Source organism: Zeugodacus cucurbitae, chromosome 3, assembly GCF_028554725.1.
Source record: "Zeugodacus cucurbitae isolate PBARC_wt_2022May chromosome 3, idZeuCucr1.2, whole genome shotgun sequence".
NCBI classification, from domain to species: domain Eukaryota; kingdom Metazoa; phylum Arthropoda; class Insecta; order Diptera; family Tephritidae; genus Zeugodacus; species Zeugodacus cucurbitae.
The window spans coordinates 1187938-1204589 of NC_071668.1; the positions used below are offsets into that span (position 1 = coordinate 1187938).

The following is a 16652-nucleotide window of genomic DNA, read 5'->3' on the forward strand; positions in this document are numbered from 1 at the left end:
GGTAGTTGGGGCTTGCAAATGAATTGCGAAATCCACAGACACTGCCTTTGTCTTTGTTTTTGCGTATGAATAACACATTTTCGACTTGGATCTCCATATTTAAATATTTTATTTTTTCAGCAACCACAATGTTGTATATAGAACTGTTATATTTTAGAGTTTAAGAATTGAAATAAATTGAATTTTCTCTGGTTTTCAGAAAACGATGATGACTGCATCGATGAGGGCATTGATGAGGGCCACCAACGTTGGGATGATGAGGGCGATGATGAGAAGTGGATTGAAACCAAAGAATTTGATTATGTGCTTGAGGTAAGTTTGTCGAATTAATTCCTAATTGAATAAAGAATAAGGTGTTTTAAGATCCAAATTATTGTTATGAATGAATATCTGTGGTTACTAGCAATAACGGCGTAAGTCGGCTTCAAATATAAGTACCATAAAGTAGTAGCTGGGCTGAACGGGTTACTAATTCGGTTATATATAATATTTTGATGTCCATCTCTTTGAAGAGCTGCAATAATCCAAATCAGTTCACCTGGTTATGTTGATTGTTCACCACTCCTCAGACTTAAACACTGCAATCTGTCATCGACGCTTCACTCGTTTCGGTTTGTTCCCACACTTTCCGACACAAAATTTGCTTGTATTCAATTACAAGCTGCATTTAACGAGCATAATTGTTGGACCGTTATAATATTTTAATGCCATTGTTATCGTTGCAATCGCTTGTCGGTGCGCGGACTATGCTGCAATGACCGCTGTTGACTCCAGATCGAGTGGCCATTGAAGTGGATTAAGGTGTGCCCGTTGGTTTGCTTTAATTTGCTTACTTATTATTTGTTGTTGTTTTTTTTTCATTTATTTCTCTTCTTACTTCACTTTGACAAATGCTCAGTGAGGGATTGACAATCAGATTACGGCATTTAGGGCCACTAGGCCAATTACCTGGCAAACGCATTGGCAGTGTTGCAACAAATCTGTTTCATAACTCTAAATTTTTATGGGAAATAAAGCGGACTCAGCACTTTAGGAAATTGGCTAAATGGAGTTTAGTTATAATTTAGTTATATTTATGTAGATATTTGTCTGACCCTTGGGTTAATGCGACAAATGAAGGGGTCTACCAATTAAAATAGTCTCGGACGGCTAATGGCTAATTTAGGAGAAATCTGTTGAGGACAACCGCCATTAGAGAAAGTAAGTTTTTTTTATATTAATCGAAAAATAGGACCAAACCCCGCTTCCTAACTAAATATTACTTCCGAGCGCTATTCTTTTATCCACTTTCCCTTTGGTCATTTGGACGCAACTTTCGGAGTCACACACAGAAATTCCTAAATTTTTCTACTAAAGTGGGAATTGAGCGGCAATGGACTCCAAGTCTTACTAAAGATTTGAAATCCAACAAAAACAAGTAGCAACAACAGTTTTTCCTACCACACAGCTCGGTCTTAAGCGCCAGCTCGCTGTGTAATGCATATATTTTCGCACTAATACACACACACACACATGGAGAGACTGGCTGCGTAATCGCACACGTGCATTGTGTGGGCCTCTGGCAACAATGGGTCAATAAAATACGTCAGCTGTCAGTGCGTTATAAACAAACGGCCAATATTCTAATGGCCGTCAGTGAATTGGTTGGTTGGGCATCTCATAAAGACGGCTCAAGCTGAGCACCACACAGCTATTGGCGGCGTCTGGGCGCAGTGGCGATTGGCATGACGGCTTTGTTGCTTTTGCTATTGTTATTGTTCTTATTTTTGTTATTGTTTCGCTGCTGCACTTGCCACAGCGCAATAAGCTTAGCACACGGCGAGCCAAATCGTTCAACATGTGCACCATATGCACATGCATTCATAGACTAACAGTAATAGAAAACGTGCAACATGCCACAAAAGGCGGTTAGAAACGACCACCAACAAACTTGTGCTCGTGAAATGGACACATGCTGCATTTGTATGTGTGTGTATGTGTGTGATAGCATGTCGATTGCGATGGCAAAGTTATGCAAAAACGCTGGTAGCTATGCAACGCTTTGCCATATTTATTGTTGCACGAATTTATGGCAATATAGCTGTTCACAAACAAACATACATACATACATATATACATTCTTAGTATTTATATGGCGCATTGCCAAGCAAATGAAAGACAAAGGTGAAAGGTGCCTCGAACCGAAAACTGGAAAAGTGGCTGCGCTTTTTCAGCAGAAGACTTCTGTCAAATAAATATTGGCACACTTCTTGGCGAAATTTTCTGGTCAGACGAGTTTTTCATATTTTTCATATTTTTCAAGTGTCAAGTGTCAGCTGGAGTGTTAGAAATCTCAACAATTTTACATTATTAGCTTCACAACCAGCTTTTACTAGAATCAATAGCACAAAAGCAACTCGGAACTCATTTGTATATAAGTATTTATACACTATATATTAAATCGCTGCTTGCGAATAGCACCGCTGAGTTGTTTAATTTTCCTCGCAATTTAACGGTAATAAATATTTCAAATACCCAATGCTTCTAATAACTCGCCATATTAATAACCAGTTCAGACATAATCCGTTGCCACAACACAATTTTTGCGGCTGCACAACTGGCTGAGCGAGCTGCTAACGAGCGCTTATGAGCTCTCTAGAATACTATGTAACTGCACTTGTGTGTTTGTGTGCTTGTGGCGCGTATCTAGCGGATATAACAAAACGGCAACATTACATCCCAGATATCAAATCACCATAAACAAGGTTGCATAACCCACTCGCTGGCATTAGCAGTCGCGCCGCTGCCGCCGCCGCACGCGTTCAGCTCGGTAACTCGGCAACTCGGCACCTTCACCGCAAGCGTTAATAATAATTTCCACATTCAAATGAATGGCTTAAGAATTGTTATGTTCACCGTTTCGGCAAGTGCGACAAATGGCTGTGCGGACTGCGGCGAGCGATGCAGCAAGCGTGAAAATTCCGTTGCAAACGTAGAAAGGAGACGGCGCGCGGTAAGCGACGCTGCTGTGCCATTGAAGCGTGTGATATTCGCATTAGAATGTGTGATCAAAGGCTGTCGGAGACTGGAGGTGATCGATGGAAAATTACGAAAGCAAGCTAGAGAAAAAGTGGAAGAAGACAAGAGAAAAGGGGAAACAAAGCAAAAAGTTGCAAAGAAATTGCGCTTTTTTGTGTGGAAAATAAAGTGCAGCGGCCGAGCATCGGTCAGGCGTGACACAAGCGATGACTCAATCATGCCGGCGCGGCAATCCGATATATGACAAAACAAATATGAAAACTGTAACAATTTTCTTTAATGAATTTTCACACATAGTTGGCATTTCGCATTGCCTTTTCACGCTTCGCTGTTAATTGTGCGCAGTTGCGGCGCGTTTTGCGGCTTTTTCGCACTAGCAGCGAGTAACAGCGAGGCGTGAAAATTTTCCAACTTTGCAACAGTCTGTTGTTCGTGCACAGGCACTTGCACTTGTTGTTGTTGCAAAGTTTATCTATCACACACACACACCACGCCCGACAATGTAAACAAGTATTTGGCACTTGACAGTCAACGGCGTCGCTCGAGTGTAGCAATACCGCTGCATATCGCTATTTACATACTCAGGTCCCAATGCTTGCATATATACATACAGTTACATACATATATACAATGAGATATGCGAATTATTTAAGTTTTTAGCGCTCCACTTCACATTTCACAAATCGATTTTTCTCAAATATTCCGTAATTTGTATTGACTTTCTTATTTACATCAAATTGTTGTGTTTGCTTTTTTTATTAAAGGCCTGCAAAAATCACGTGAAGCCCACTGTACCTGAGGAGCACTACAAGGCGGTCTGTCGTGCGCTGGTCACCGAAACAATCGAATTGCGCATATTCCTGCAGCAGGTCTTGAACGATGGTGAGTGCCAGTGATTTCACATTTTCATTAACGGAATAATTTTTGAATAATTTTTAGAGTGAAGTCACATAAATAGCTCAGAAAAGTTTATAAGTCTCGTTTTCTAACTTTTAAATAATTTTAATATATTTATGTATTAGATTTTACTGTTAGAACTGTGTTTGTTTTCTGTTTTCAAAGGTGCCGACAATCTCCATTTAGAAGCCGGTTCTCAAACATCAAAACAGGAGTTAGCCAAACTAGGCTTCAACGATTGGGTAAGTCTTAAATGGCATGTTCTATAGAGAACGCTTGCTGGAAGATATTTTTCTGTCAATCCAAAATCTAACTTTTTCATATTTGTGGGGTGTTTAACGCCCGGTTTCACAGTCAGTGCTTAGGTTGTGCTTAAGATAAAACAGAAATATTGCGTTTTACAGTTCATACTTAAGTTCTGCTTAAGTACTGAAAATGGGAGACTTAAGCAGTGCTTAAGTAACAGCTGACTTTTGTTTTGAATATTTACTTATTTGTCAAAAAAATAAAATAAAAATTATTTGCTGAAAATTTTTTTGGAATTTCTTGCATTCAATGACGGTTATATGCTTTCCTGCGAGTTGCAATAGGTGCCCCCACTCGCTTGCGGTGAAAATCGGTGTCCTTTTATTGTTTCCATCCATTTCCCAGATTCTAAATTTATTCGTCTCAAAGTTACTTTTCATCAACAATAATTTCAATTTGTCAGATGGTATTTGTAAACAAATGTTTTTCATTGTGCTGCCATATATCATAATAGAATTTTATAGAAAATAAGCATCAACTGTGAAACGCAAATGACTACTCAGTCAACAACAATGCTTAGCTAAGATTTTATTTGGGCACAACTTAAGTACGAACTGTGAAACCGGGCATAAGTGTAAGATCAACATAAAGAAAATATTTTTGACAATTGGAAATTTTAAAATTCCCGTTATTTTTTGAACACACCGAGTATAATCAGGGAAAATTTTAATGGTTATTTCTGCTGTCTTAGAAGAATTTGTACATTGTTTTTGAAACTTGTAAATATTTAGAACACATTTTTGAATTGAAAATAAAGTTTTAATGAGTTTAGTAAATATATGTATATGTAAGTATATAAGAGGAGTGTTAGATTTCAATCATAGGTCAGTAACATTCTGTCGAAAACAGTCACGCCCTTTACAGCGACAAACCCTACGCACCTACTAATAATATTAGATCTTATATAGGTGTATATATGTATCAAAAGAGCTAATGTTAAACACAGCACGCTATTTAGGGCTAATTCGCTGTGATTATGCCCTTTAATTGAATTAGCTGAAACCAACAAAACTGTATTTGCCATCACATATATGAATGTTAGCGGGTGTGTGTTTCTAATTCCATTGCAAGCTATTTGTTGGTCTATGGGTAATGAAGACCGTTTGTGTTGGAGTTACTTTGCTCTGTTATATAACCAATCAAATATGCGATACATATATATAAATATTGTTATCTCATCAGTCCTCAACAAAGCCGAGAGTCGAGTTGTTCGGTGCGTAAGGTGTCACAATGATTTATTGCGACGGTTTTCTCAAAAAGTCAACATGAAAATATACTCTTTGTAAGAGCACGCACACAAGCACATATTAAATTCAAATGGCGCACCTCAATACATTTTGCTTTTTGGCTAAAAGGGCGCACATATGTGTTACATATAATAATAATTAATTCACTTCGAGTCATTATGTCTGCTCTAATTGAAATGGTAGCATGAAAAAAACGAGATTTTTTTATTAGAAACAATTCAGAAATAGCTGTGTATTGCTTTCATTTTAAACAACAACAAAATAAGTAATTGCATTGCATTCTGTTGAGCTTTTGGCAGCAATGTTGCCAGCCCTTTTCAAATAACATGTGTTTAACACATGTTTTACGTACTTGCTTACGTACATACGTAAGAGTGTGTGTGTGTGTGTTTCTGCGTGCCCCTGCAATTCACACGACAATTATGTGTACGCCTTAGTGCCGACTTTAATGATCCTCGCTTATTTTGTGACGGTCATAACGCGCTGTTTAAGCGCTTGAAAACTCATTTGGTTATATAATGTGTGTAAGCGCTTTCTTTTCAACTCAATTTGTTGGCAATTCGTTTTGGTTAACAACGGCAAGTGACAATTGTCGAGATTAGAAATGTGATAAACGAGTTTATATATGTATCTACGTACACCCTCGCGAGGACTTACGTACGCGGTTATGTATATAATCTCAATGTCACCAAAAAAGCAAAAAAAGCGGGAAGATCAAAGAAATGATCAATCAAACGTTTTTTGGAGTAAAGGAAGTTATTGCAAGTAATGAGAAATTGCTTTCTATATATAGATGCATATATACTGCATACTCGAATATGTACATTTGTCGCTATATCAAAACATGTAAAAACATGTTTATACATTTTTATGTAACTCGTTTGCTATTATTATTTTTATTAAACTAAACTTCAAAGTTTACTTTTTTTAACGCTGAAGTAACATTTTTTATTTAATTATTTAACGCTTCACTCATATTCACGGCTTCACTCATATACTGCTAACTACATATTATTACAACCGTTGTTCGATCATTCAAAAAACTCAAAAAAAGTAAAAAGACTGAAGATTTTCCGAGTCTAACGCTCACTTGCAGTCTTTTTTATAAATTATCTATTTACTCTTTGAATTACCACCAAAACACTGATTAGCGCTTAGCATAGGTAGGAGCACTCAATAAATACAATTTGTTGCTTTTAAACAACTCTACCGCCTGACAGTCTTTTTTGTTAACTTATTCTCCTGCTTCTTTGTGCAATTCCTTTAAATTATTTTCACAAAGTCCAATTCGGTTTCATTCTAAGCTCTTTCACTATAAATATAGCGCTAACTTCATCGTTTGCTGCTTTACGGTTCATAATTCATTTCGCATTTGGTGCTCTTTATCATTTCACCACTTATTTGTGATTTCCTTTAACTTAACGCGCTATCTTCAATCACCTTTATCAGTGTCTTTTTACAAATTGCGTCATGTACATATATGTATGTATATCGGTCACTTAAAAAACATAACAAATAAAATCAAATGTAGTCAGCAATTGTCGCTCTCCTACACGAACGCGCTTCGGGCTCTTATCAAGCGCCCAAAATCTTTTTAAATAGTCACAGTAAATTATAGTTAAACGGCCTTGCCAATGTCATTTGCTGCGGCATAATGACTGTAAATGTATACATATATCGTATTTATTTATACTCCCAACTTCATTTGTGCTCACTAAGTTGTTGCTTCAAGTATTTTCGCTTTTCGTCTAAATAATAATAAACATTCGATGACAATTCAAAATTCGCCTTTTATTTGCTCAAACGTGAGTTGCAACTCAGTTTTCATTGTCTCACCTTGTTTATGCTTATGTTTTGTGTTAGTCTAAAGTATCTATTTAATGAAAAAACACAGACATCATAAAATAATGTACAATTGAAATATAGTACGTGTCACTAAGTAAAGAGCCATAATTAATTGCGCGCCAATTGCTCATTGTTCGATTATTAAATCAACTATTTATAAAATTTTACACCTTCAAATTGTGAATGGCATTCAGCAAAACGGGTTCTCAAATTCTTTATTCATTAACTGTTTCTTAAGCTTTCGTTGTTGTAGCCTTGACTCATTGACTGCTGAACTCAATGCAATTTTTTTTTAGTTATGCTAAGGTTTATATCCGGTGGTGGAGCTTTTTGGGGAAAACAATAAAGCTTATTTTTGTCCACTTCCCACAACTAAATGCTGTCTGATTCGGCTAAGAAAAGTAAAATTTGCCCTTGCTATGTGAGGAAACAATGATTCTTACCATGGCATTTAATAGCAAATTTTATGAGAATATAAGGCCACGAAGATCTGAACGCTTTTGAAGAAAACTTTTATCTTGCTAAGATCTTCCAAAGCGGTGAAGCGCTTCTCTTACTACTAACCGAAGACGGTCGCAAAGGAATCCCATATAAAGGCAAATGAAACTAAACAATAGACGCCTCCTCTTTGATCACGTTTTATTGGCATTGTACTTAAGCTAATTGATATTATTTTGGCAAAAAGCTTACCTCATATACAACATAGTAAACTCCAGCTTCAAGTTCCAACCAGATGATTTGCTATTGATTCCATATCTTCGAAACTCCTTTTGCACATCTCTTAGCCGCACACACGCCCGCATATGAGTATATCTCATACAAATTTAGCTATTAATCACCGAGCACATTACATCTTTACATATTTTAGCATAAAGCACACAATTTTAGCGAATTATTCACCGATTAACTTATTCGGAACAATCTTTCACTTGAAATTGCTGAATTCACAATTTTAATGCAAATTTTTTAGCAGCTGACGCGAGGAAGGAAACTGACACAAGACAATAGCGCGAAAATTGGAGTTGGTAGCAGGGTTGCAACAGGTTAATTATGAAAATCTTTAAGTCTCCAAAATTAAATAAAATATGAATTGAAGTAATATAAAAAAAAAATAAGAGATTTCAGAGGAATAATAATTAAATTATTAAACTAGTAAGGAATTGTTGTATTAATTTGCTTTGTAAAAAAAATAAATTTGCTGCACATCTACTTAAAAATACTTTAATTGCCAGTTGTTTTGTGTAGACTTTTCTAATGCAACTCTGTTGCGTCGATCACCTGTTCTAATCAGCATCCGCTTTGTGTTTAATTGACAGCTCTTTTCATTAGTTTCCGCTTTGTGCTAACGAAGATGCTGGTAAAGACAACATTGAAATTAAGTTATTCTAACAGAGTATAAATTAATTCAAGTATCATTTTAAACAATAAATCGAATGAATATGTGCTATAAAGCATACAATAAATGCAACAATCAATGCATTTGTAAACTAATAAAATTTAAGGATAAGGTTGGCAGTAGATTTGGTGAGCTGAAACAACTAATTTTCTAAAATTTTTGCATTTTGCACATTATTATAGCTCTTTCAACTCTTTACCTTGCTAACTATCGATACCCGTCTTTCGTCATGCGGTGGTGACCAAGTAACGCGAAACAGATCCAGAAACAATTTCATTTGAAGATTTGGTGTTTTGCGACAGCCGTCATGCTGCGCTGGGTGGCGCTCAGTCAAGCAGGCAGCCCATCAGTTAGTCACTCAGTTAAGCAGTCAAGCGGCCAACCAACGAAGCGTTGTAATGTGTTGAAATCATTCACGCTAACACAAAAACTAAAAACTGCTGCTACTGTATGGTAGGTTGTTGTTTTTTTGTCACTATTGTGTCTTTAACCAACCACTATTTGTCTAATGCCGCTATGAACGTACCAAATCGAACACCTTCCGGTGGAGGCGGGTGGACCAAGGTGCGACCGTAAACCATTTTGTGCTGTAATGTCTTTCCGTCACGGTACCTGCATTACAGCAACAATTTACAACAACTCGTTTGCAGCGATTTTGATGGCGGAACACTCGTTAAGCCTCAGCCCAATTACAACAATGTTTTCTTTTTCAAATTTTCAATCAAATACAAGTTAGTAAATATCAACGATTACGACCCGCCCGCCACAGATAGTGTGTTTTGTTGTCCATAGAGAGACATAGAGTGCAAGAAATTTGCTTGTTGCATATGCATGGCTGCCGGTTGTCGGTTGCCTACATGTTGTTATGCAGATTTTCAGTTTGCGGAAGCTGTAATTCTTTGTTGTTGGTTGTTGTCCCAATTTATTGGAACAATTTGCGCTATTTTCGTGCTCATTTCTACGGTGCGTATTACTACAATTTCGCCTGTATTACACACAATACGGTACTTTGCTTGTTGTTTTTGTTGTGATGCAGCTAGCTGCAATAAATGCACAGTTATTGCAAAATTGCCGCTGCTTTGAACCTTTTCATTCATTTTCTGTTTTCAATAAACAACATAACAGCATAAACATCAAAACTAACAATAGCAACAACAACAACAACAACAAAAGTAGGAACAAGTCAACAAGCTGAACATATAATATTATGCTGTTATTTATGCTAATACAACTTGTTGTACATATGCACCTCTCAAGCACTATTGTTGTTGTTATTGTCTCTCGCCCGCTGTTTTACATATTTTCACATTTTGGCAGATTTGGTTCGTTAAATGTTGTCGGCTGCCATGTTAAATCATCATTTAATTGCATTGCATCATGCCGCTGCGGCGAGTACAACGTCTGGTTCGGCAACAAAAAGCAGCAAACCAACAACAAAAAGAAGAGCAACACTGCATTTGGCTGTTACCATGCAATCTGCATTGCTTTGAGTTGTTGATTGTCGTAATCGCTTCACGCACATTTTGATGTCTTTTATCAGTGGCAACCATGCGGCACAGAGATATTAACGGCAGTACAGTTGTAACGAAGTATTTGGAGATTCTTTTTTTGACTAATGAACTCTTGAACTTTGTTGAGAGAGGAAAGGTCTCTGTTGTGGCAGCATAAATATTATCTATTTTATCAATTTACAATCTATTACAACTGAAAAATTAAAAAAATCAATGTTTTATACAGTGTCTAAGGCATAGCTGCTGTCCATCATCAACTGACATTTCAAAACCGTATTCCCGTATTTATAAAACTCGAATAATCAAAGAAATCAACACAAATGTCACTCAAAGGAATGCCGTTATGAAATCGGACTTCAAAACACCTACGCAATCGTTGACCACACACACACCCGCCTCGGCGGTCGCTTGTAAGTCGTTTGTCGCCAGCAGCGGGTTCAATCGAATTTTTTGACACTTTGGTGTTACATAAGAATTATGCAAATTACGCCGCAATATGCAGTTGAAATAATTATAATAACAAAAACAAACAACAAACGAGAAATTGGAACGAACGCGCGTCAGGAAAATTAAACCGATCGCACGCACACCTCTCTGTCCCTCCGCTTTAACTTCGAACTCATTGCCGCAACGACGAAAATACCAAAGTTAATAATAAATAAACACCTGCCAGTTGTTAACGGTCACCAAAAAAGGGTGAAAATTTATGCAATTGTTTCGCTGCTGACGGAGGCGATGACAAATCGGTGACTTGAAATGCAACGGCACATGAGGCTTCACCGAGAGCGGTTTAATAGAATGTGTTGGAAAATATTTAAGTGCGGTTGCTAATATTACAGATTTTTCAATTGCAATGGAGTTAAAAATAGATTTTGGCTTAGCGCTACTAAACCTTACCTTGGAATCATATTTTATTTATGGATCTCGGTTCTGTACAAGAGCGAAAAATGTGATGTTTTTGCAAGATGTCCTTGTGGAATGATATATAATACTTATTTTTATATAAAATATCGCGTTATTCGTTTTGTAGTATCCAACTTAATCCGTGAGCGACCACGAGCGCCATCGTAAAAGTTGGTTTTGTGAATCCGTGACATATATCAATGTGATATTTACACTCTTTTGATATGAAAATTGTTTACTTGTCTCCTACAACAAGGCGAGATCATTAATAATTCACCGAAATGCAATGCAAAGCGAGACCATATGTTGCAACGTTTTATTAATTGCAAGCAAGCATAAATTTTTCGCTCTCGCCCGCGGTCATAATACGCCACCACAGCGCGTTGCTTTAAGGCCGCGTGGCGTTAAAAAAAAAAAAACAAAAAGAAAAAGAAACACGCAAATAAATAAGCAAAAGTGAAAAAATGCAAGACAGCACAATTTTTCATAAATTTATCACCAATGAAAGGATCTGCGTGCGAGCGCGGCAGCAATGCAAACAATGCCGCGAGCAAATAAAATGCAAAACAACAACACGCCTGACAGTCGCAACGACATTGATCGCACTTGCAGCAGCAGCAGCACACAATAATCAGCGTGTTGCAAGTGAAAGTCGAAATGTCAAAGCAACTGTGCGGGCCACGCGGCGGCTGTGCGGCAGTGCGTCGTTTGGGTGCGCGACTCCTGCACGTTGCGGCGCAAAAAGTAGGCGTGTGCCGTGCGTTTGTGTGTTTACGTGACATTAATTAATGTGGCGATTTCAATTTCATTTATTCGGCGGCAATTGCTGCGGCGATTTCTTAAATTTCAATGGCGGCAGCGAAACGTTAAAGCCAACAAACAGCAAAGAAGCCCGCGAGAAGAGTGTATAGCGGCCACATAGCTGGCGATTGTGGGCTGCGCGCTGAGTTACGATAATTGCCGCTTCGGGTCTGTCTGTTGGGGAACGCTTCGGCAGTAAAGTTCAATGCTGCAAGTGCAAAATTATGCAATTATCGTGTTTCTTTTGCCTTTCTTCCGATTTCATGTGCAACTGTTTACAACGCAGCCGATGTTTATAACGGCAAATCGAATATGCTTTGCAATTCGCCGTTCACCACTCTTGATGTTGCAAATGTTTTTGTTGCAACAATATTCTTTGATCCCGCAGACGCGCCGTCTGTTTATCTAAGTTCTTGCTTCTGTCGAAAATTGTTTGGATTTATCAGTGTTTATGTGATTATCTAACCTTTGATTTCTCGATCTTACTGTATATATATAAATTATTTATGTATGTACATTGTTGAAATTCAATGTTTATCATAGTGATTGCGTTCATAAGACAAGTGATATCGAGATTCTCATAATTTTAAAAAATGATTACGAAGTAATTGAAAATATTTTTCCCTCTTCTTGAAATTAAAGCATGAACTGGAAATTTGGAGAGCCCTGCAAGTATGTGCTGTTCCATTTCGTTTGTCCTTTTATATTCTTATAAAGATTAATAAAAAAAAGAATATTATACTGCATGAAAGAACCCACAAAATTGTTATTAAAAATATGCACGTAAAATTTGAAAATCGGAGATTATGAGTTATTGAAGATTTTATACTTGGAAGTTTAGCGCCAAATCTTTTATTCATTTTAAGTTCTATAAAATCTGAATCCGAACACTTTTTAATATAAGATTCTCACTTTTTATGATTTTTTTTTTATCCAAAACCACTAATTTTCTTTTTACCTTCGATAGTTAGATTATTAAAAAAGTAAAAAAGTGATTTTATTAAAATTCTTCCTGCATGAGATTTTTTACTACTCTACTTAATACATATCTCTTATATAGGCTATAGACTTTTACCAATTTTTTTTCTTATCAATGCTTCTTTAATTTCCAGGCACGCTTCTGGGTCCAGGTGATCGATGAGCTGCGGCGCGGTGTACGTCTGAAGAAGAACAATTATTCGCGCACACCCATCGAGTACGAGTTGACACCGTATGAGATACTCATGGAGGATATACGAACCAAGTAAGTTCTGCTAAATACAGAGAGAGAGTGAGAGAGAGAGAAATTATGTGATATTTTTTAATTAAACGTACTTTTTGTTAAAAAAAATTATATTCTCATATTTTATAACATCTCATATTCTATCGATATCTACATTTCCTCCTAACTCTAACTTAGGTCCCTCCTCTCTCTCTCTCATTGTCAAGACTTTCTCTGCATACAATTGCCGCTTTATAATGATCAATTCATTAGCTTTAGCTTAGTCTTTTAATATTTGATTTATATATAATAATAACTGTATATGTATGTCTTTCTCTCATCCATAGAAAGTACCAGCTGCGCAAAGTGATGGTGAACGGTGATATTCCGCCACGCGTGAAGAAAGATGCCCACGCCATGATATTGGAGTTCATCAGGTCACGGCCGCCACTCAAAAAGGTATGTCCAACCACACTCAAACATATACAACCGCCTGTACTCCTCCCTGCCTCTCTGGATCATGATGATCATCTGATGCGCTTGCACAATTTCACTGCTCATTTTAGCACAGTTGTGGTTTTAGGAGGTTATTGGTTTTATCAACGCTATTTGCTTTGGAATTGGAAAAGTTTGCCATTTTCTTTGCTTTGGTTCAGCATTGTTGTTGTTGATTTTCGGAAAAGTGTTAAGTGGGCAATTTTCATTGCACTTTCCTGCGGTAATTGCCAATAATCGCACTGGTGAAAGAGTAACTGCAAGTTAATATGAGAGGGGCACTTTCCTGCAAAGGCTAACTACTAACTAACGGTGAAAAGGCGCATTTCGCCGCATTTGCAGAGCTTTCATTGAACGAATGCCAAAATATACGCGCAAAAGCCAAATTAATTAATTTCATTTCAAATATTTTTAATAAATCAATTTCATATATTTTATACCATTCTATCTAAGTTATGAGCGAATGCTTTTTTTTCGATCCCTTCTGACCTTTTTTGTTGTAATTGCAGGCGTCCGAACGTAAACTACCGCCACCCATTAAACGCACACCATCGCCGCGCGAACAACTCATGGACTCGATACGAAAGGGACAAACACTGAAGCACATACAACCGCCAACACCGCCCCGACTCAAGGATCGATGTAAGTCAAAATCAAATTACTTAATGCCAGATATATCTCCACTGTATTACTAACTATGTTGAACCTTAAAATACACTGACTTTACAAAAGACTTCATAACAAAGCAACTGACACGGAATTCGACCACTTCCACTGATAAAGACTGACTATGTGCTAAAAGGGTTTTGAATGCTTTTTTGAACTAAGGAAGATCGTCATTCGCTTAAATATTCTAATTTTAGCTTGAAGGTGACTTGAAGAGAAAACAATATAAGACACATTCAAGCCGCATAAAATATGCCACTTGCCGACAGCTGAAGCCTGATTGCCTCGAACAAGCCTCCAACTGCACTCGGCTTCATAGCGCGCCGCTCGAGGCTCACCAGAGCTTTGTTGCAAGCAATTTGAATTGCATTTGACTACTCGCTACTACAAATCGCTTGTTTGTCCGGCGCTGCGCTTTCAGTTTGTTCTTGTGGCAATTCAATGCGGTTGCGGTCGATCGCTTGCGTAGCATCACGGCGCATGTCAACCTGCACCACCATACCATTCTGTTCTATTGAATACCGCACTGTGGTTGCAACAGCAAAGCGATTTCTACATAAGTTTGCGTGCGCTGGCTGCTGACCACTGCTGTTGCTGCCACAAAGTGGCACGTTTGGCGGCACCAAACTTGGGCAATGTTTAGCATGATTTAGAATTGCAAAGTGGCGTGTAGCGCGCGCCGCTTTGATCACCGAATTGGCGCTGTTGTGCGATTTGTCAGCTGACAAAAACAGTGTGGCAAGTGAAGGATTTACTGTTGGCTAGCGCTGTTGGTGAGAATGCTTAAGGAATTGACAAAAATTTGCATTCGTTCAAAAATTTAAATCGCTGGAAATTGCAGCAAATCTTAGAAGAGTTTAAATTATTTTTTTTTAGTTATGTGTCTTTTCTGCAGCAAAAATAGGTTTTTTGAACGAATTTAAATTGAAACGAAAACCATTTTTGTTAGCGTAGCAATGTAAGTTCTGCTACTTGTAAGTCATGCGAAAAACGTGTGGCAACAACGATATAGATATTGTAAACTCTTTGCCTATATTTCGTTGCATACTTTTAGGCGCGTTGCAATTGGTTATACTACGCATGCATTTATGTATATGTGTGCGTGTTTTTTTTTAATTTCCTTGTCTCTGCACAGCAACAACTTCAGTTGCATAAAAGTTTACAAGCGAAGCTTTCAAAAGCTCTGTGCTGCTATTTTTGCTGTTTTCACAACAACAAATTGCTTTTAGTGTGTATATGTATTTAGTTGCAAAACAATTTGCTTAACAATCGTTTGATTTCTGATAACAACTTGTCACTTACCAACCGTTAACCACAAAGGAAACAACGGTGTTTTGCTGAACATTCAGCTTTTCCGCGTTTGTAGAGTTTCATTTTTTTGGGAGTATTTAGCTTCTGGTGAGTGTGTCTTTATGTGTGTGGCATTTAAATAAAATAAAATTAAATAAATAAAAATATAAAATACTTTGGATAAACAAATATTTTGTTGGAGTGTGTTGTTTATGAAAACAATATTATTCTTCTATTTATCTTCAAAATTCTTGTAATATTTACTCTGATTGTTAGTAAGCTTGAAACAGTACTTGTGTTAGACCAACTCTAAGGATTGTATTGTTTACGTGTAATTTTTTTAACTTCATTAACCAACAATTCAAAAATTAACAATTTAAAAATTATTCAAAAAAAATTAGCAATACATTTTTTGGTTGAAAGTGATAAAATAAAGATTCTCAAATTTTCTATGAAAAAATCAATTTCGAAAAAATACTATAATAAAAAAGCGCAGCAATGTTATATAAAACTACGGCTTTACAAAAGTAATAATTATTTCAGGCAGCTAAAATTTTAACAGCAATTATTTTTTGATGTACTGACTGATTTTCCGTTATGACTGCGCTGAATGTTTCAAATTCATCCATAAAATTTAATCATTTGAACTCTGACAACACGTTTTCGGTCTTCTTTTTTTTAGTTTTTCTTAAAACCAATTAAATACCTTCGATGACATGCAGATTTACATATGTACATGCATATACGCAAAGTATGTATGTATATGGAAAGCATGTTGCTGCGCGACACGCTTCTCTGGCCGAAACAACTGACCGAAAATTTTCAAACCAAACTCATAATTTTCGATAAAAGTACAAGTTTAAGAAAGTACTCTAATGTCACACTTGGAGGCATCACTTAAGGCAGTAGTCTGCTTTAGAAGCCGAAAAAACGTTTTTTTAGCAATTTTTTTTTAAAGCGAAGGAAATGATAGCGGTAAACGGAATTTTAAGACGATAGTGTACTATATTTAAGGCTTAAAAAACAATATTTATTATTAACAAATATTGAAATTTTTTCAAAGTTGTAAGAATTTT

The 16652-nt window shown here is 36.9% G+C and overlaps 1 protein-coding gene across 3 annotated transcripts in view; it reads left to right on the forward strand.

Moving 5' to 3' along the window:
* Positions 1–16652, forward strand: part of LOC105209693 (protein spire) — a 79547-nt gene that overhangs the window by 50208 nt on the left and 12687 nt on the right. For all 3 annotated transcript variants that reach the window (XM_054227639.1, XM_054227638.1, XM_054227640.1), the window contains 6 exons: positions 200–312; positions 3783–3900; positions 4081–4157; positions 13037–13167; positions 13473–13584; positions 14130–14262. In XM_054227639.1, the coding sequence (XP_054083614.1) occupies positions 200–312; positions 3783–3900; positions 4081–4157; positions 13037–13167; positions 13473–13584; positions 14130–14262 (684 nt within the window). The remainder of the gene's footprint in view (positions 1–199; positions 313–3782; positions 3901–4080; positions 4158–13036; positions 13168–13472; positions 13585–14129; positions 14263–16652) is intronic.